The 21,678-nt window shown below is 45.8% G+C and overlaps 1 protein-coding gene across 3 annotated transcripts in view; it reads left to right on the top strand.

Annotated features, from left to right (window-relative positions):
* Nucleotides 1–21,678, top strand: part of CCDC85A (coiled-coil domain containing 85A) — a 207,409-nt gene continuing 185,731 nt past the window's right edge. For all 3 annotated transcript variants that reach the window (XM_066378229.1, XM_066378228.1, XM_066378227.1), the window contains exons 1-2: nt 1–925; nt 12,274–13,228. In XM_066378229.1, coding sequence (XP_066234326.1) covers nt 671–925; nt 12,274–13,228 — 1,210 coding nt within the window. In that variant the 5' untranslated portion in view covers nt 1–670. The remainder of the gene's footprint in view (nt 926–12,273; nt 13,229–21,678) is intronic.

The following is a 21,678-nucleotide window of genomic DNA, read 5'->3' as shown; positions in this document are numbered from 1 at the left end:
CCCATTATCCCCGGGCTCGACTCTGCAAAAAATCCAAGGCAACCCCAAGCCTCCTAGGAGCGACGGCGGGCGCAGCGAAGGCGACAGGAGGAGCGCAGCCGCCGGGGGGCCGCGCCAAGCCTTCGGGCAGCAGCGGCGACGTCGCAGGAGCAGCCCTGGAGGCGCCGCGGGGTCCGGCGCGTCCTTGCACGACTAGGAGAGGGGAGAAGCCGTGCGCTGCAACGGGGCAAGGGGAAGGAAAGCCCGCGCGCGCGCGTGACACAGTGTGGGGGCCGACAGTCTCAAACTAGGGCGGAGTAGAGGGCAGGGAAACCGGGGTGCGGCCCCGCTGGCGCCCCCTCTGGACCCCCGCCGGTCCCCGAGGTCTCCCACGGCGGCGCCAGCTCCTCGGCGCCCTTCAACATGGACTTGCGCGGAGTTGGGACGCGCCTCGGCAGCGGCGCGCGGGCGGCTGCCCGGCCCTGGGGGTGCGCGGGCGCGCGCGCAGGGATGGCGAGGTAGGATGGCCGCCCAGCGCGACCCTTGTTGCCCCAACCCAGCGACCCCCGGGCGGTGCCGCTGACTCGCCGGAGCGCACAGGGGTGTGGGCGGAGGCGGCCCCACCGCGTCCGCTTCTTTGGGTGCCGCTTTGCCTCTTCCACCCACTCGCACCTGCCACCGCGCGGATATCATGTCGAAGGCGCCCGGAAGCGGAGCTGCGGCGGCAGAAAGTTGTCCCCCAGCTTCTCCTGGCCCATCCGCGGCCGTGGAGGACCTGTCCAAAGTGTCAGACGAGGAGCTGCTGCAGTGGAGCAAGGAGGACCTGATCCGCAGCCTGCGGCGCGCGGAGGCCGAGAAGGTGAGCGCGATGCTGGACCACAGCAACCTCATCCGCGAGGTGAACCGCCGCCTGCAGCTGCACCTCGGCGAGATCCGCGGGCTCAAGGTGAGCGGGGGGAGGGGGAGGGCAGCCGGGAGCCCCGGGGAGGTGGGGCCAAACTAACTTTCCCTCCCTCCGTCAACAGGTGATCTTCCCCGTCTCCAGATCAGCACCCCCTGTTCCTCATCCTCTGCCCTTTGGAAACTTTTCCAAACTTTGGAGGCTTTTGGTTCCCTCCTTTTCTCCATCTGGGAGGCCCAGCGTCGAGCTCCCTCTTGGGTTCCCTGTGGCGGAAGGAGCGGGAGCCTTGAATACTGAAGGGCTGGAAGGTGATGGGCACGCGGGAGCGTTAATTTCCCAGGGAGCCGGGAAAATCAGTGCTTTGGGTTACAGTGCTGCGTTACACAGCGGTAGGGGACAAGGCCAGCAAGGGAGCGAGTCCAGGCATCTCCCCTTGCGGATCGGGAATACACACAGGCTGCTCTGGCGCCACGACTTCTCCAGCGGCCAGAGGGTGAGGACAGGGTGCCAATGCCGGGCATAGGGTCTGGAGGGGAGGCCGGGGAGAAACCGCGGACGCCACCTTCGGAGCTGGCATGTATCGCTCTGTGCTGAAGAGCTTAAGCTCTGCCTTCACGTTTTCTACCTGCTCCTGTGCTTTCCTTCTCCCTGCATTCAGATGGCGTCATGTGGGGTTGCCTGCCCCCCCAGTTTGATTTTCATTCAATCTAGCATCGGGGGAGCAGCTAAAGGACTCAGTAAGGGAGGCACAGGCTTTTGAAAGGGTTGTCCCAGTGTCAGTCAGTGATGCTTGCTTTTTTGAGCCAGCTCTCCAGCTTTGCTACTAGAAAAAAGAAAAGAAAAAGAAAAACACCGCCCCCCGCCCCCCGACTTTCTTTTCTCCTTGGAAAGCTCTGCTCCAGCAGTGTTGCTTGCCCGACAGGCTGCAGCTCACCGGTGGCCAGGAACCGCCCTGTGCACCACAAACTTCCTCTCCTCCCTGCTTGCGCTGGTGTCTCCTGGTATTCCTTCCTCTCATTGTTCGGCTTTTGTTTATAGGAAGCCAGAGACAAACGCAATCACGGCAGGGACCTTAGGGAGCAAATTCCCGCAGGCACATGCTGTTCTTGTCCCCTTTCGACTCCCACCCACTTCTCAGGTTCTAGACAGTTCGCGCTCCAGCTCTGGGATTCTGGGGCTAAGAAGAGTGGGAGAAACAGAATGTCAGAAGCTCACCTGGGTGCTGGGCCCAGTCCAGATGGAAATGGCCATCCCCTGAGTCCCCAACTGACTGTCATATTGTCTCTAGAGAGGATGAAGTTAAGAAGATCCCTCAATCAGAAAAATCCCAAGGTTTACTCTTTCCTTTGGTTTAATTCATTGCTAATGTAGTATTTATTAAGTACCAGACTCTTGTGGGATTAGACAGGCTAGTGCAGTGGGAAGATCATCTCAGAGGTGGGTTTGTATCTAGAATCTTCATATGTCAGGTGGGTGAGCTTGGGTAATTAATTTGACAGAGCCTCATTTTACTCATCAATAAAATACAATGATAATAACCATCTCCAGACATCAAAAATAAGACTGAACTACAGAACAACCATTAAGTTCTACAACTAAGGATAGAAAGAAGCAGCCGCTCTATAAAAAAGGCATCAAGGAGAAAGCTGGGTGGGGGAGGGAGGACAGCTTTCTCCCAGACAGAAGTGCTGCAGAGGCCCTTGTTCTTTTTCTGAGCCATTCCCTCATAGAGCCTGCAGGCAGGCCCCATATCTAAGTGTCCATCAGCCTGGCTATCACTATTTGCCCTACCCTAGTGATGTCCTGATACCCTAAGCCATCAACTTTTGGGCCCACTCAAGCTGAGACCCTTGGCTTTTTCATATGAATGGCCTGTCTTAGCTTATGCTTCAGACTTTTCTAAAATCTCTCAAGCAAACAGCATTTGGCACAGCATGCTCAAATCTCTTGCTAAGTGGCCTCAGGCCCAGCACTACCAGCAGCCAGCCTTGGTTCACAGCTGGCCTCCTCTGGGCACCTCCAAGCCCAGCACAAGTAGCAGCCATCTGCAGATGCTTTGTAGCTCATGCCAGGTGGCTCTGGAAAGAAACCAGGCAGTGGCTGACCTTGACCTGAACCTCCTTGGAGATCCCAGAACCAGTGACCATAGTAGACAGCTTCAGACCACATCAGAGCACTTCAACCACTTCCACAAGGGACACACGCAAGGGGCAGACCTAGTGGATACCAGAGCCCTGCTGGAGTTCTACTCCGTGTAGTGTCCCCTGCACAGCTGGTCTTCCATGGTGGTCACAGCCAGTTGTTGCAGCTGATCTTCCTGGGAGAAAACTCTACCCCCATTGAAGTGCCAACAGCAATCATAGCTCAAATACAACAGGAGGGTGTACACAGCCCACACAGGGGAGCACACCTGGAGTACCCAGCTCAGGTGAATGGAGAGTCTGAGCCACTGGACCCTACAGGACATCTACTACACAGAGCTACTCCGCCAAGACGGGAAGATGTAGCAGTTCTACCTAATACATAGAAACAGACAGAGGAAGGCTACTCAAATGAGGAGACAAATAAGTATGTCCCAAATGACAGAACAGAACGAAGCTCCAGAAAAAAGAACTAAATAAAATGGAGACAAGCAATCTACTGGATTCAGAGTTCAAAACACTGGTTGTAAGGATATGCAATGAACTTTGGAGAAGATTAGATGAACTTAGAATTTCAACAACATAAAATAGGACATGGAAACCATTAAAGAGAACCAATCAGAAATAAAAGATACACTAACTGAAATGAATAGTAATTCCCAGGAATTAACAGAGTAAATGAAGTCAAGAATCAAAATGATGATTTGGAGTCTAAGGAAGCAAAAAACACCCAATCAGAACATCAGAAAGAAAAGATAATTAAAAAAATGAGGATAGTGTAAGGAGCCTCTGTGACAACTTCAGGTGTACTAACACTTGCACCATGGGGGTGCCCAGAAGAGAGGAGAGAGAGCAAGAAATTGAAAATGTATTTAAGAAAATAATGACAGAAAACTTCCCTAACCTGATGAAGAAAATAGACATACAAGTTCATAAAGCACAGAGAGTCTCAAACAAGATGAACCCCAAGAGGCCCACATCAATACCCATTGTAATTAAAATGCAAAAGGTTAAAGACAAAGAGAGAATCTTCATTGTTTTATTCATGAGTGGAGTGGGGCAGAAAGACAGATTCCATATGCGCCCCAACCAGGATCCACCTGGCAAGCCCACTAGGGGGCGATGCTCTGCCCATCTGGTATGTTGCGCTATTGCTCAGCAACCGAGCTCTTCTTAGCTCCTGAGGTGGAGGCCATGGAGCCTTCCTCAGCGCCCGTGGCTGACTCGCTCCAATTGAGCCATGTCTGCAGCAGGGGAAGGGAGAGAGAGAGAGAGAGAGAGAGAGAGAAGGAGAAGGGGAGGGGTGGAGAAGCAGATGGAGCTTCTCTAGTGTGCCCTGACTGGGAATCCAACCCGGGACAGCCACACTTTGGGCCAATGCTCTACCACTGAGCAAACCGGCCAGGACCCAAAGAGAGAATCTTAAAAGCAGCAAGAGAAAAGCAGTTAGTACAAAGGCACCTCCATCTCAACAGTTTTGCAGGCCAGAAGGGACTGGCAAGAAATATTTATTCAGTGATGAAAAGCAAGGACCTACAACCAAAATTACTCTACCCAACAAAGCTATTATTGAGAATTGAAGGGTATCTAAAGAGCATCCTAGACAGAACAAACTCAAGGAGTTCATCACCACCAAATCAGTATTACGTGAAAGGTAAAGGATCTTCTTGAGGAGGAGGAGGTGGAGGAGAAAAAAGGAGAAGGGGAAAGGGAAGGGGAAGAAGAAGGAGGAGGAGAAGGAGAAAAATATGAACAATAAAATGGCAATTAATATATGTCTATTAACAGTTAAATCTAAAAGTAAATGAACAAGCAGGACAGAAACAGACTCAGATGCAGAGGTCATTTTGATGGTTGCCAGATGGGAAGGGGGTGGAGGGGCTGGGTGAAAAAGGTGAAGGGATGAAGAAGTACCAATTGATAGTTACAGAAGTGTCATGGGGATGTAAAGTACAGCATGGGAAATATAGCCACTAATATTCTAATGACTATGTATGGTGCCAGGTGGGTATGAGGTTTATTGGGATGATCACTTAGTAAGTTATATAGAGTCTAACCACTGGGTGTACACCTGAAACTAATATAATGTATGTCAACTGTAATTGAAAAATAAAAAATGATTTAAAAAGAAATAAACCTCTCCTAGGGGATTGTGACAATAAGTTATGATAATGACGGGGGAGGCTTAACCCTGGACCTGACTGTAAAAAACTGATTCTCACCAGAGAAGACATATCTCCAGGAACTGGGTGTCTCAGGTGAAGTTGAGCAGAAAGTATAGGTTGTAATCTTCCAATTTATTCTTCTGTCATGGTTTGAACTATAATGTGACTTGGAAGAGTTTTAAATTAATTAGTCAATTACTAATATGGAACATTGAAATAATCGCTCAGAAATACTTGGAAGTTCTTTTAGCTTGTGTGGATTGACTGATTGTTTGGGTCTATGTCTGAGTGGTGAGGGGGCTTTGTCTTTTATTTTTTTTTAATGCTTATTTTGTTGATTTTAGAAAGAGAGGAAGGGAGAGAGAGAGATTCAGAGATAGAGACAGGAACTTTGATCTGTTTCCTATATGTGCCCTGACCGGGGATTGAACCAGCAACCTCTGCGCTTTGGGACGATGTTCTAACCAATTGAGCCATCCGCCCAGGGCAGGCCTGGTTTTCATTCCACTAGCCTCATTTAGAGAAATACCTGTTAGGCCAGTTAAGGGTGGTCACACTCCAAAATAAGGGAGTCTCCTGGTGGTTTAGTTTGTGACCCGACATTAAAAGACTTCCAGCCCACCTCTTTATCAAATTCATAAATGATGAGGTCTGGTTACTTTCTGACACAGCTGGTACTCTTCTTGCTCTCATCCCTGCACAGTGGGAAATGTACTATCTCCAAGGCCTCTAACCCACCTCTTGGGGGGTGGGGGCTGTACTAAAACCCTGCTGAGAGCTCTGTTTTCTTTCTTTTCTTCATCATCTCAACACAAAGCTTTCCTGGACACCATAGTGACCAATAAATGCAGTTGGCTGAGTAATTCTGGAAGGGATTTTCTTCCTTCCTTCTTTCCTTCCTTCCTTCCTTCCTTCCTTCCTTCCTTCCTTCCTTCCTTCCTTCCTTCCTTCCTTCCTTCCTTCCTTCCTCCCTCCCTCCCTCCCTCCCTCCCTCCCTCCCTCCCTCCCTCCCTCCCTCACTCCCTTCCTTCCTTTCTTTTTTTCCTTTCTTTTTCTTTCTTTCTTTCCTTCTCTTTCTTTCTTTCTTTCTTTCTTTCTTTCTTTCTTTCTTTCTTTCTTTCTTTCTTTCTTTCTTTCTTTCTCTCTCTCTCTCTCTCTCTCTTTCTCTTTCTTTCTTTCCTTTCTCTCTCTCTCTCCTTCCTTCCTTTCCTTTCCCTTCCTTTCCCCTCCCTCCTTCCCTCCCTCCCTCCCTCCCTCCCTCCCTCCCTCCCTTCCTTCCTTCCCTCTTTCTCTTTCTTTCTTGCTTTGTTTCTTTCTTCTTTGCCTCTGATGGTTTGGAATTCTCAGCTGAGGACTATAAAGTTAGGGTAAGTAAGCCCATAACACTTTTTAAAAATGCCCTTTGTGATCTGTCTTTGAAAGTGGATTTAAATATTTTTAAGCTTAGTTGATGGTAGTGTAGCTGTACACATGGAGAGATGGGAGCAGTTCTTTTCCTTTGAGGGGCCTGGGACTCTGTCCAGCCAGTTGCTGACTTGTTTGTGTTTATTTATTTGTATTTTTTTTGTATTTTTGTATTTTTCTGAAGCTGGAAACGGGGAGAGACAGTCAGACAGACTCCCGCATGCGCCCGACTGGGATCCACCCGGCACGCCCACCAGGGGGTGACGCTCTGCCTACCAGGGGGCGATGCTCTGCCCCTCCGGGGCGTCGCTCTGTCGCGACCAGAGCCACTCTAGCGCCTGGGGCAGAGGCCAAGGAGCCATCCCCAGCGCCCGGGCCATCTTTTGCTCCAGTGGAGCCTCTGCTGCGGGAGGGGAAGAAAGAGACAGAGAGGAAGGAGAGGGGGAGGGGTGGAGAAGCAGATGGGCGCCTCTCTTGTGTGCCCTGGCCGGGAATCGAACCTGGGACTTCTGCACGCCAGGCCGACGCTCTACCACTGAGCCAACCGGCCAGGGCTGACTTGTTTGTGTTTAAACACTTAGGAGACAGTGCAGTGTACGGCAGTGGGAAGGCGAAGGATTTGGAGTCTGACAATTTGGGTGGCTTGGGCAAACTGTTAACCTCCAGAGCTTCAGTTTCTCATGTGCCGACTAGGGGTATTGATTCCACATGAGGTTTGATGAGGATTAAATGAAACGGGTGAAGAAACGTGAGGTTAAGTAGCTTCCAAGGTCATATAGATATAAATGTTCAAAATGGACTGACTTTCTTTTCTTTTGGCTAGTTGACATTCTGTGGTTAGAATGTGTGGACCTGAAAGGGGTGGAGAGAGGAGATTAGAGTTCTGATGTTTTAAAGGAACTGGATTCCTGAGAACCATGTCTGTATGTTGCTGACCACATTCCAACGCTCAGGCTGCTCTGACCTGAAATTTTAGGAGATGGGGATAAATTTGGGGGAACTGGATCTGTGCAGCACATTAATTCTCCTACTTTATCCCCAACAGACCATTTTCCCTTCGTGCAATGATGAAAAATAACAAAGCAATTCTTTAATTATAGATAACAGTACTTGAGAATCTTATGAATAAAATTTTGGGTTGTATGCTATGAGGTGGTTTAATCTTTTCAAAGTCCACTTTAAACAGAAGGGTAACATTGGGTCGCTTGTGGCAATGTTAAAAGGACACTTAGTGTTCTATAAAAGAAAGCCCGTCTTAATGTGGCTGATTTGAAGAAGCCGGCTCACAAGGTTGTCATCAAGCTGGTTGCTTAGCTGTGAACTGAAGGCAAAGGAAATGGCTCAGAATTGGAAAGTAAGGAAGACGGAGCTGTGATGAAGGAAAGAGGAGGAACCAGCACCCATCCCTTTAACGCCAAGCTGGAATTCTGAGGAGGGTGTATTTCACTCCATTTGGAAAGGGCATTAGCTCCTTGAAGCCCTCAGTAGCCCGAGTCCTGATTACTTCCCAGTTCTGGAGAAATCAGGAATGATTGTAGGATAGGCAGAGAGAAACCTTTTCAGATGGAAATTTAGTTAGATGTAGAAGAACATGACTTAAACTTGCTATGAAATGACAGGATTGAACTAAATGGGGAATAATTTTTAAACCTAGATTAATTTTGTTTAGCATTATCTTCTAAAAATATCCACAGCTGCTGGTTTCCCCTGAAGCATCCGTGTCAAGGCATAGTTCTCTTATTCCCGCAGACTGCTGTATGCAAACAATAAGAAATCATTCCTCAGAATCTAGAGCTGTATCCTGTTTGGACCACAGGCCTCAGGCTTTAAAGGGTTGGTCAATCCTTAAATACATATTATGTGTTCGCTGTGTGCAAAGCACCATGCCAGAGGCGTCAGTCACATAGGCAAGGAAGGGCATTGGGGTGGACTTTGCCTTCCAGAAGCTAAGATAGCTGAATTAGAGAAGGGAACAAAGTGATGCCCAATGAGTGCTCTAGCTAGTGTGTCTTGCAGGCAGTAAGCAGAGTGGGAAAATTACTTACATTAACTAATTAATTCATGCCTGGGGTCGCTATACTCCAGGTGTGGTTTTAGGGCAAAGGGCAAGGGTGGATTAAGGTCAGTTGAGGGCCCAGGCTCAGAAGAAAATATTGAGCCCTTTACATTAGAAAATAGTGTAAAGTTGGGGTTTAGTGGGGCCCTTCAGAAGTCAGGGCCTAGGGCGCATGCCCGGTGCACCAGTTGTTAAATCCGCCTCTTGCAAGGGGAGTCTTCTCAAAGGACTCTCCCCTCTAATAAGTCCATTTTAGGTAGAAGATAGTATTTTCTAGTTGGAAAACTAGACAAATCAGGGTCAAAATTAGCTGACAGAGGAAACTAAGGAGGCAAAGACAGGAGAGAGCCTTTTCAGCCTGGTCAAGGGTTTTGTCATGTTCCCTGGCAAAGGGGAGGTCATGTGGGTTGATTTGCAGGAGAGACATAACCTGCAGGGAGTGGTTTTAGAGGTCATTCTGGCCAAAGAGAGGTCGGATTGGACTAGGTGAGGGAATGGGATGGACCAAGGGGCAGAGGCAGGCCAAGACAGGGAGGCTGGGTGAGGCGAGAGGCTTTTGGAAATGCCAGGCCTCAGGTCAGAAAGTGGCAATGAGAAACAAAAGGAATAGATGGGCATTAGAGACAAGGAAACAGAGGTGTTGGTGATGCCAAGCGCTAGCATTGGAGTTGAACATTATGCTACTCAGATGCTCTTCCCCCTCAGGCCTTGGAAAATGGCTTCCACCTTTGACCTCATGACTGTTAGGAGGTGCAGGGTGTGGTTGGCAGATGTTTTCTAGTTTATTTCTCTAGTCAATAGCAGGGGATGTGTTGGACTCAACCTGAGTTGACAAGAATTATATCTCCTCTCTGCGTACCTCTAGTTCTGCATTGGATGACGGAGTCACCAGACCAGAGGTTTCCAGGTTTGCCAAGCAGGGGAAATCTTAGGTAGCTGCTCCTATTTCATCCCCACCAAACCATGGTGCTTAAAGAAACAGTCACCCCAGCCTGACTTCTGGTGGCATAGTGGATAAAGCGTCGACCTGAAACACTGAGGTTGCTGGTTCGAAACCCCAGGCTTGCCTGCTTAAGGCACATATGGGAGTTGATCCTTTCTGTTCCTCCCACCTTTCTCTCTCTCTTTCTCTCACATTTTTAAAATGAATAAAAATAAAATCATGAAAAGAAACAGTCACCCCTTTCATATGTGTGAATAGAGAATAAATGGGTATTTCTCAATGAATTTTTATAATTCCTTGGTTTCAGGTATCCATGGTAGAGTTTCAGTGTTCAGGATACACAGAGGTGAACAGAATAGATGGATGGTGGTTGGCGGGGGTGGGGAGGTTTCTCCATTCTCATGGCTAGTCTAATGAGGATGGAGACATGACAAATAGCCACGCTCAACCATGTCACTCAACCATATGTGATTACAAATTACAATAAGTGCAACAGAGGAAGAGTCTAAGGGTGATGGTAAAGCATAGACGGGGACTTCCTGTGGGTTAGGGGCAGTGGTCATGGGTGGCTTCTATGAGGAAGTAACAAAGTAAGACCTGAAGTTCGTGTAGAAGGCTGGGAGAAAGCATTCCAAGTGAAATAGCAGAAAGGCTTGTCCCTTGAGGCCCAGAAACAGGCCAGTGTTGCTGAGGCTCCGTGCATGATGGGAAGGGGATATTTTCAGCTTCTCCACACTGCCATGGGTCCAAGCCACTTTCATCTCCCTCTACGTGGACTAGCCTGGTAGCCTCCTAGCTGGTCTCCGGGCTTCCACCTAGTGCTGTCTCCCTTCTTTCTCTCCACCCCTCCCACAGCCAGTCTATTTTTCATAGAAAACTATGCTGATTTCTTACAAAATGAATCATATGATGGGGCATATTATCTATCCTCTGCTCGCCAACAATCCAAAGTCCTTCCGTGGTCGACACAGCTCTGCATGACTTGGCCCCTGATCCCTGTCAGACCTCTTTCCCAGCTCCGCCCTCTTTGCTCACCTCACTTTCAGCGTGCTGGCCTCGCTGCTCGCTGCAACTTGAGCCACATTTGTCTCAGGGCTTTTCTACGTGACCTTTCTCTGCCTGGGATCTCTACTGTTTGCTCCTTCCTTTCACTCAGGGCTTTGTTGAAATGCTTTCCCTCTCTGCAGAGGTGCCTTCCTGCTTTAGTTTTCTTCCCAGCACTTTTCACTACATGACATTAGCTTCTGTATTTGCTTTTTGCCAGTCTTTCCACCAGAATAAAAGCTGTGGGGTGTCAAGGCCTTTGCTGCATCCACTGGTATATCCCTGGCATCTGGACTGGTACCTGGCACGTCATGGATGCTTACTAAATATCTGTGAATGAACTAATGACTCAGCATTCGTGTTGGAGAAGTAGTTGGGCCTGAGGCTTGGGGGCCTTGTGAGACTTGAGGAGTCTGCACTTTATCCTAAGGGCACTGAGGAGCTATTAAGGGTTTTTAAGCATAGGAGTGATAAGTTTTGGAGTTCTATTTCAGAAGACAAGTTTGGCTCAGAAAGGGAGGCAAGGGAGAAGGGGACTCCAGGTATAAGTGCAGGTTCTTATAAAGAGCAACGGGGTGGGTGGAGCTGGCATTTGCTGAGGTGTAGTTTGGGGAGGAGAGTTTGAATGTCACCCAAGAACTCACTCAGCATTGCTGCATTTCATGTGAGATTCCCCGGGGATGTGGAGGGCGCAGTATGTGGGGGCTGGATGCAGGACAGAAAGGCCACTAGAGGGCAATTGTGCTGCTCCCTCCAGGGGAGCTGGGCTGCTTATTCCCTGTCGTGGGCTGAGACCTGGGCAGTGCTTTTTTGTACTGATGACGGGCCTGTTGCCCCAGAACTTTTAAGTATTTCACAAGTCACAAGCAGCCATTTTTCTTTTCTGAAGGTGGTACAGGGGAGGTTTTTTTTTGTTTTTTGGTTTTTTTTAGTGATTTCCAGTTAATTAACAGGCTGCTTCCTAAATACTGAATGGATGACCTTGGACAAGACAAACTTCGCGAGGTCTTTTCCCTTCTGCAAAAGAACCATCAAAATCATTATCCCCTAAATGTTTTGGTGAACATTAGATGGGCTAACACTCATAAAACATTAGGCAAGGAGCATAACCACTGCCTATCATTTTCATTTTTTTTTTTTTTTTTTTTTTTTCTGAAGCTGGAAACAGGGAGAGACAGACAGACTCCCTCTTGCGCCCGACCGGGATCCACCCGGCACACCCACCAGGGGCGACCATAGCCACTCTAGCGCCTGGGGCAGAGGCTAAGGAGCCATCCCCAGCGCCTGGGCCATCTTTGCTCCAATGGAGCCTTGGCTGCGGGAGGGGAAGAGAGAGACAGAGAGGAAGTAGGGGGGGGGTAGAGAAGCAAATGGGCGCTTCTCCTATGTGCCCTGGCCGGGAATTGAACCCGGGTCCCCCCGCATGCCAGGCCGACGCTCTACCACTGAGCCAACCTGCCAGAGCTTCATTTTCATTTTTATGGATAGCTATGAACCCGAAGCGCCCTCCCACCCTCTCAGCTCCTCCGGTAACAATACCGAGAAGTCACCCATTCTTGGCTCCCTCCTTCCGGGGAAGCCTGAGCCTGATGAAGCCTCATCTGTGCGCCTCCATTGACCGGTTGTATCTCTCCCTGCAGGATATCAACCAGAAACTCCAGGAGGACAACCAGGAGCTGAGGGACCTGTGCTGTTTCCTGGATGACGACCGGCAGAAAGGCAAGAGGGTGTCCCGGGAGTGGCAGAGACTGGGCCGCTTCACGGCTGGGGTGATGCACAAGGAAGTGGCCTTATACCTGCAGAAGCTGAAGGAGCTGGAGGTGAAGCAGGAGGAGGTGGTGAAGGAGAACATGGAGCTCAAGGAGCTGTGCGTGCTGCTGGACGAGGAGAAGGGCGCGGGCTGCGCGGGCAGCCGCTGCTCCATCGACAGCCAGGCCAGCCTGTGCCAGCTCACCGCCTCCACCGCGCCCTACGTGCGGGACGTGGGTGACGGCAGCAGCACCTCCAGCACGGGCAGCACCGACAGCCCCGACCACCACAAGCACCATGCGAGCGGTGGCAGCCCTGAGCACCTGCAGAAGGCCCGGGCCGAGGGCAGCCCGGAGCACGCCAAGCACAGGAGCACCAGCCCAGAGCATCTACAGAAACCCAGGGCCTCCGGAACCCCGGATCACCCCAAAACACTCAAAGGACCCAGCCCCGAGCACCACAAGCCCTTGTGCAAGGGCAGCCCCGAGCAGCAGCGGCACCCGCACCCAGGGAGCAGCCCTGAAACGCTGCCCAAGCACGTGCTGAGCGGGAGCCCGGAACACTTCCAGAAGCACAGACCCGGGGGCAGCCCCGAGCACTCCAGGCACAGCGGAGGCAGCCCCGAGCACCTTCAGAAACATGCCCTCGGCGGGAGCCTGGAGCATCTCCCCAGAGCCAGGGGCACCAGCCCTGAGCACCTCAAACAGCATTATGGGGGGAGCCCTGACAAACACGTGGGCGGAGGAGGCGGAGGCGGCGGCGGAGGCAGCAGGGAGGGCACCCTCCGACGGCAGGCGCAGGAGGAAGCGTCGCCCCATCACCGCAATGTCTACAGTGGCATGAACGGTGGGTCAGTATGTGCTGGGCAACCGCGTTGGCTGGGGAACTCAGTCAAGTTCTGAAGGAGAAGGGGCGTTCCTACCGTATTAGAAAGCGCAGGCCCTGAGGAAGGGGTGGGCTGGGGGAGGGGCAGACATTTGCCCCCAAATCATGATGTGCTTCTTCCCCTCATTTGGTTATAGTTTATACAGTTATCAGTCAAGTGAGCTTGGACTAGGGGGAGGGGGAGAAACAATAATTCCACGGGACCCTGAGTAGTCAAGGCGAGATTTATGGGTACTGAAGATAAAACCAGAACCAATCTAAGTCTCTTCCATCTCGAACTTGAGCATTTTCTAGTGGTGTGCAGTTTCCTTCTGGGCTCACTGGTGGAACAGGTGACCAAAAGGTTTTTTGAATCCAGTGACTAGTTTATGTGCAGAAAGAAATATTATGAAAAACAGTAACATCATTAAAAAGGAGATTTGTTGTCCCTAAATAGGTTTGATGCTGGGTTCCCTGAATGCCTACAAATACACCTTACTTGATCTTGAAGATTTTTTTTCATGGTGTTAGGGGCCTTAGCATGAATCTGTAACTTTACTTTGCACCTAAAATGCATGAAATGATTCCGTTCACTACTCATTCAAAACCCACCCAACCCTTCCAACAAACTCCCTGAAACATATTCTGAAGAGAAATCTCTTTTCGGTTGTTTAAATGTCCCTTTTAAAAAAATGTACAGATGTGTTTGGATACTCCTTTGGTTTCCAAGGCATAATATCCACTGCATTTGCTGAAGTGACTCTAAACCCAAGTTATTAAATCTTTTGGAAGAGGTTTAATTTTCTGCATCTTGGTTCTGAAACCTCTTTGAACTTGAGAGGGAAAAAAAAATCATTTCTTTGAAAAACAAACCAAAACCCCTCAGAATTCCTTTATGTTACTTATGGTTGAGTTGAAACTAAAATGATTGGTTTTATAAACTGTGGAATTTTTTTTATTCAAATTATCTGAGGTTTTTTACTTTCTTTGAAAGCTGCTCAGGAGTCAATGTGCAGTCAGCTTTGAGCAGTGGTCGCTTCCAATTTTAGCAGTGACGCAATAGGGTGAATTTTCAATATTGTACTTGGGGGTTTACCTGTTGGATTCCATTTCATCCTAATCCTTTTCTTATAGTACTGAAAACTGACTCCTGAAGCTTGGCTTCATTGCTCTTTTTAGTGCAAGTGGGACTGGGAAGGGTGGGGAAAATGGGATGATTGGTTGTACTGGGAGGTGGAGGCAGAGGAAGCCCATTCACCACACCTGTTGTGTTGAGACCTCCTGGCTGGCTGAGGCATTGCACCTTCGTTCACTCTTTCCAGGAGAGGCAGAGGGCTGCCCTGACTGCTGTGGGCGGCATGTCTGCGCAGTTCTCACAGGGAGGAAAGTCATTTAGAAAGATATGTTGGTTGTATTACTACCAGACATGGGTTTTTGCCATGAAGCTCGTCTTCAGAGAGTAATGGGTTTACAGGAAGGTGAAGTTAATGACTTTTCCATTTCTTGATTACTTTTTGTGGAACATGAGAAGTAAATGGTGTGCACTTTTTTAATAGTACCTTGAACCAAAAAAAAAAAAAAAAAAAAAAGACTTAGGGGCAGGTGGTTAACTTACTAACCAATTCTACAAAATGACTTTAAAAATAAGGAACTTGTTTTAATCAATGTGCGATATAGCTTACAAGAAAAGATTTTAGGTGCAACTTTTCAACAATGCCTGGCATAAAGTAAGTTATGTCTTTAGATAAGGATAATATTACATTCTGACTTATTATTGCTTGAACTTAGATAAACTTAGTGGGTTAGGCAAATGTTTTTTAATATTTAACTATTTTATTTAGTTGAAAATTTGATGCATCATTTAGAATGCTACTATATTTAACTTTTGCATTTACTTTTCTCATTCTAAAGTGACAAACCTTCTTTTGATAGTGATATCTTCACCAAGGTATATTTATACTACATTTGCATTATGTTTTTATTTCAGTAACTAATTAGAAAATGAAGTGGCGAGGCACAATGTTCATGGAACATTAGCCTATAAACTTGGGCGTTGGTAGCACGTACTAATATACTAATACTGCTGTTACAAATTAATTTTTGATATGGATGATAAGACATGATATTTTTTACTTGCAAATCCCCAGACATTTTGGCTGAGTCATTGGATTGTAAACAGACAGGAACCAGAAGAAAGTTTAACCTCAAAATGCAATTTTTCAGTGTCACGTACAGAGTCATTCTGTTTAGGGTTGGTGTGTGAGACGAGTGTTTTGGATAAACACTTGCATGTTATTATTATATAAACAAAAGCTGATGTAAGCAAGTGAAAGTGTGTGCATTATGGCAGTGGTCCCCAACCATTTTTGGGCCACGGACCAGTTTAATGTCAGAAAATATTTTCACGGAACGGCCTTTAGGGTGAGACAGATAAATGCACAAAATAAAATTATGTGACCGGCATAAAAACTGTGGTATTTTAAAATTTAATTGTCAAACTTATGAGACAACCATCAAGAGTGAGTCTTAGATGGATGTAACAAAGGAATCTGGTCGTTTTAAAAATAAAACATTGTTCAGACTTAAATATAAATAAAATGGAAATAATGTAAGTTATTGATTCTTTCTCTGCGGACCGGTACCAAATGGCCCACGGACCGGTACCGGTCCACGGCCCGAGGATTGGGGACCACTGCATTATGGGACAATGAAACAGAGATGGTAGGATATTGTCCTATGTGTAAGTGACATGCCCTCCAAGAAGATACACGTGCACACAATGAGGGAACATCAGTGAAAACAATTGCTGTGCCTTGAGCAACTTTCGATTTTCTTGTGTCTTCAGTTACAAACTCAGTGGATTAAGTAGTTGATTAACTTGACCTCTGAGAGTTTCCTTTGGTTAAAACAATTGACTTAATTTCTAACTGGATGCAAAGATGAATTTTAGGCATGTTTTCCTCTCTTAGATATTTCTAAGAGAAAGTGCCATATTTTTCGCTTCATAAGATGCACGGGCATTTTCCCCTCCACTTTTGGTGGGGGGGGGGGAGTGCATCTTATGGAGCAAAAAATATGGTATTTTATTAAATATTTTAATAAATTTGGTTCTGGGTATTTTTTTTTTCTTATTTTCCTCATTAAAACCATAGGTGTGTCTTATGGTCAGGTGTGTTTTATGGAGTGAAAAATATTATGGGACAATGGTAAAAATTAGTAGCTGATTAAATAGCAACAAAAGCAATAACAAAACAAACAAACAAAAACTCCTGTTTATTGAACAAAATGCTCACATATTCATAGTAACTTGTTTAGAAGTTATTATTCAACTATTTCTTTTCAATTTGTAGAGTTCCATTTGCAAAGAGAAAGGTGATTCAAAACTTATCACATCTAGACATAAGGCATTTGTCTATTCATTTAAGTTACTTGCTGTATTCCAGATTTGTAAATTAAGTAACTGAATAGCCACTTCTAGCTATAAATGTCCACACATTGATAACCTCTGTGAGAATGGGGAATTCGTTTACCGGATTCCATTGAAATCCGAGGCTGATTGAACTTTGCTAGCTGAAAGTGTTCCCTTCCACAATGAGACCAAGGGGTTTTGCTTCCAGATATCAGCTGGAAGATCTTTGCTTTTTAACAGAAAACTTTTTTAGCACAGGTCATGCGTGTCACAGATGAATCAGGTTCTTGCAGCAATAACAGCTCTGTTTTATTGTTAACCTTCCAGACAAATGAAACTGATCATCAGGCCCTTCTTTACAAGTAGTCCACCCAAGGGACATTATGAATCCGGTCAAAAAATAATTGCAAATGGTTTTATTTTAATTCTAGAGGAACATATTTCTGGTTATCAGCAACTGAGAAAAAAACACATAGGAGAAACATTTCTCCTTATTTTATTGTTTACTGTCTTTCTTCTCAACACATTGCTCAATTATCCTTAATTTGACATTTGAGAGTATGTTCCAGGGAACAATAGCTTCATGCCCTTCAGCACCACCTAGCCAATGAGAGCACACATGAGGACATTGTTCACTTGTGTTAGACAAAGTCCATTGAGAACTACGTTTGGCCTCATGGGATGGAGTGCCAGGGTTGCAAGCCTTCCTCCTGAGAGCTTCTCACTGCCTCTTTTCTTCTTTTGTGAGCGTTCCTCCAGAGATAGAAAGTGCAGGCTGTTTCTCCCACTAGCTCTTTCTCTAGAGCAGGATTTCTCGGCAGCAGCACTGTTCACATTTGGGACCACGGAATTCTTTGTTAGGAGGGGGTTGTCTTGTGTGTTTTAGGAGGTTAAGCAGCATCCTGAGCTTTATCCACAAGGCACCCCCAGTTATGACTAATTAAAAAGCTCTCCAGCCCTGGCCACATGTTCCCAGGGAGTGGGCAGAACTGCCCTTGGTTCAGATCCACTGCTTTGGAGCAGTGTTTTTCAGTTTGGCTGCAGATTAAAATCAGTGTGGTAGCTTTGAAAAAATACTAGTGCCCGGGCCCCACACTCAAATGCAAATTGAGTAGCTCTGGCACTGGGCCTGGGCACGTTGCAAAGAGAGCTTTCCCGGTGATTCCAGTGAGCAGACCCAGTGAAACCCTTTGGCGGGTGAGCAAGTGTTGTATGAGACAGGTTGGTATGAGTGCCGCTCTCAAACACCCAAGCTTCCTGGGAAGAGGAAGGTTCACTTTTCCCTTCCTTTGCTGAACTGACCTCCAGGACTGAGAAGGACTGACCCCAGCAGGTACTGTGAAATGTCACCCCTCTCAACCCAGACCAAGGTTATCTGATAATGCATTTTGGGGGAAGGGGTATGCTTTGAAATTTTGAGTTTTGGGCTGGTGTTAGGTTAATTTGGGGAAACTGGCCTATGAATAGTTCAAGATTACTTTTGAAAGACTTCACATCAAGAGGGAAAAAGAACATGAGTTTTGGGCCCATTTACAGTTGACACCATTGTTGCATGTAGAGCACGCAGCACTGGCCTGCTGAAGCATTTTTCCCATGAGAGAATACCACTCTTCAAGTCTCCCACTTATAGATTTTACTCTGGATTTTTTTTATTTATTTTTTATTTTATTTATTCATTTTAGAGAGGAGAGAGAGAGAGGAGAGAGAGACAGAGAGAGAGAAGGGGGGAGGAGCTGGAAGCATCAACTCCCATATGTGCCTTGACCAGGCAAGCCCAGGGTTTCGAACCGGCGACCTCAGCATTTCCAGGTCGACGCTTTATCCACTGCGCCACCACATCTGCTAGTTTTACTCTGGATTTTAAAACTGCTCCTTAATCTCTGCTGAGGTTATTAATGAGTGAACAAAAATGCTGATAACACAAAATGGACTCATTTATGGAGGGGTAAGAAGCAGGTGTGGAGAAGCCCAGGATGATTTTATGAAGCAAAGTTGTCTGTAACTTAAAGTAATAGTGCAGTGTAGCATGAATAATCGCTCTCACAAATCTTCTGTTTTGCCTAGAAAAAGCCATAATGTTGCTTACTAGTAAATTTGGACAATAGAAATTGAATGTCTCTTGGGAGAAAAATTTCAGCGTGTACAGTATACCAGAACTGACGTTAATTGAGGACCTCTGAGTATATTTCCTATTGTGTTAACTGACATGGAGATGGTTAAAGAACTAGATAGCAGTTTTTGATCTTCAAACTTCAATGCAGTAATTTGGTAGCCTTATATCCACTTTGATAGGACATCAATTTGAGAAGTTTTGAAAAATGGAATTAGTTATTGTACCATACTTGTGTGTACACATTGCATTCATCATAAGAATAAATACATTATAATACATTTTTATTTAATGACAAAACTTACTATTGGGAATATTTTACAATTTTTTAAACTATATATCCGAGAGGCAAAGTATTATTGTAAAAGAGAGATGGTTAAGAAAAGTATTTTTTAGTAGAATGTAAGGTTTTCAACTCTACTTGAAATAATAGCATAAAACTATAAACTTTCCTTAAATTACGAGATCCTTTCCATCTTTCTCCAAAGGAGATTTTCTGTATCTATAATCTGTATGTCTGTATATGTGTGTGTACATGTATATTTTAATAACTTTAATATTGCACGGGGACATTGTAACAATGTCAAACATTCAATTAGCTGACTGTTTAGTCAAACAAATGTTTGAATGTATCCAGTCACATAAGCTAGTTGCTGCTGTGAAGTCAGCCAAGTATCCCTTTCAGCTGATTATGATCATGTCATTTAGAGCCAATCGAAATCAATTAGATGTTTGTATTTTTGGATTTACTGCAGCTTTCCAGAAGATACAGTAAAACAAATATTATTGGATTAGTGATGCATTTATCTTTTTAACTGAAATAATTTAGAATGAAGCATGGGGGAAATGAAAAGTTATGGCAAGTATTCCATTTTATTAGATAACTTCATAAGTGTCAAATGAGTGCACACACAGTGATTTGCTGTAAGCTATACATTTACTCATTGTAATGCTAGATGATTCTGGATGCATTGGTGTCGGGATCTCTGTTAAGCTCCATTGGTCAGAAATAAATGTGAATCCAGATTTTGCTGATGTTAAAAAAACCTACAAAACAGTAAGTTTGTACTTGTGTAGTGCCATTGGACCACTGTATGCTTAGACCAGTGACCTTAGGCTGTAAAACTTTTCAAATGTTAGCCACTTCTGATGCTGAGAGACCCCAGGGGCTCTAATACTAGATAGAACTGTGAGTTCCTACATTAAATGGCCCCATGTGGCTATCCTTTTTTCCCCCCAATATTTACTTTTAAAAATAATAGATTTTCCATCACTTCAACTACCAGCCTACTGTTAGCAGTATTCCTCGCTGCCCTCAGCTGGCCTGGCTTTAACTTCTTTTCTCATATTGTTGTTTCTACAATCTTTTCCGCTGTTGCTAATGGCTGGTCGTATGTTGGGAGAGTGAATAGTCACACTGATTAGAGATGTTTAAAATAAGAGTAAAGGGCCTTGAAGTATCCTTATATGAATACAGTGCATGAAATTTAGTGCATGGCCCATGTGCCATGCACCTGTAAGTATTTCGGCTTCCTAAGGTTCATTTTTTCTTATTTTTTGGAGTCTTGACTATGCGTAAAATAATTGAGGTATCTAGAAGAATTGAGAAATATTTGCTTATTGGGTATTGTGGCACAGCCAGACTACCATTAATAGCACTTTAAATCATATTATTCAGTATGAGCATTGTGCACGAGAAAAAAATAATTTATTTTGAATTTGACTCTGGGAAATACTAACAAGAGTTTCAAGTTCTGAAATGGGCCGATTTTCAAGATTTATAGGAAATTTGAGATTCACTATCAAGAACAGGGCATGGGACACTTGAGAATACAGATATGAAATCTCAGCTCTGAGTTATAAGAGTCTCTATCTAATCTGCAAAAGAGAGAGGTTCAAATTACAGCTGCACTTGACATAAATTGCCTCCTTTTTAGAGTGCTATCCAAGAGTTTCCAGTGGAAAGAGTGGCTGCTCTTTCTGAGACAGAGGGTCCTTAAGCCACAGAGTGGCAGAAGAGGTGTTATGAAAAGGGGAAATGGCAGAGAAACAGCAGGCTGCATTCTCGTCCTTATAAAGGCAATGCCAGTTTGTCCTCCCTAAGATAAAAGGCAATAACTGGGTTTTTCACACCCAGTTGAATCATTTACTGTTTTCATGTAACAAAGAGTTATGTATTATAGAGCTTCTGTACTTGAATCATTATGGAAGGGTATATACAGCAAGTCTTGGGACTTGATCCTGTGCATGTATTGAAAGTAGGAACACATTTAATTACCAGATAAAAACTTCAGGAATAATATTTATTACTTTTCCCCCCCTTCATATCCTCAGTTATTTAGGCCTTTATAGGCTTTTCTTTCTTTTTTTCTTTTTCTTAAGTGAGAAGCAGGGAGGCTGAGAGACAGACTCTCGCATGCGCCCCAACTGAGATCCTACCAGGCAATGCTCTGCTCATCTTGGGCCATTGCTCTGTTGCTCAGCAATTGAGCTATTTTAGTGCCTGAGGAAAGGCCATAGAGCTATCCTCAGAACCTGGTGCCAACTTGCACCAACCAAACCATGGCTGCAGGAAGGGAAGAGATACAGAAAGAAGGGAGAGGGGGGATAGGTGGAGAAACAGATAGTCACTTCTCCTGTGTGCCTTGACCGGAAATTGAACCTGGGTTATCCACATGCCAGGCTGACGCTGTACCACTGAGCCAATCAGCCAGAGATCCTTTGTAGGATTTTCTATGAGATAGAGTATGTTAGACACAAAGGTTGGGTCAGTGATTGCTCAAAGAGGGCCGTTTAATTATTTGAGCTTTCTTCCCACACACACAGTATTTAGTGTTTATTAAAACTTTAAATGATTGAATTTGAAGATATCGAATGACTTTTAACTTTTCTTTTCAGCTACATAAAAGACTA

The sequence above is a fragment of the Saccopteryx leptura genome, chromosome 3, assembly GCF_036850995.1.
Source record: "Saccopteryx leptura isolate mSacLep1 chromosome 3, mSacLep1_pri_phased_curated, whole genome shotgun sequence".
Lineage (NCBI taxonomy): Eukaryota > Metazoa > Chordata > Mammalia > Chiroptera > Emballonuridae > Saccopteryx > Saccopteryx leptura.
Note: the sequence above shows the minus strand (reverse complement) of the source record. Positions and strands in the feature narration are given on the sequence as shown.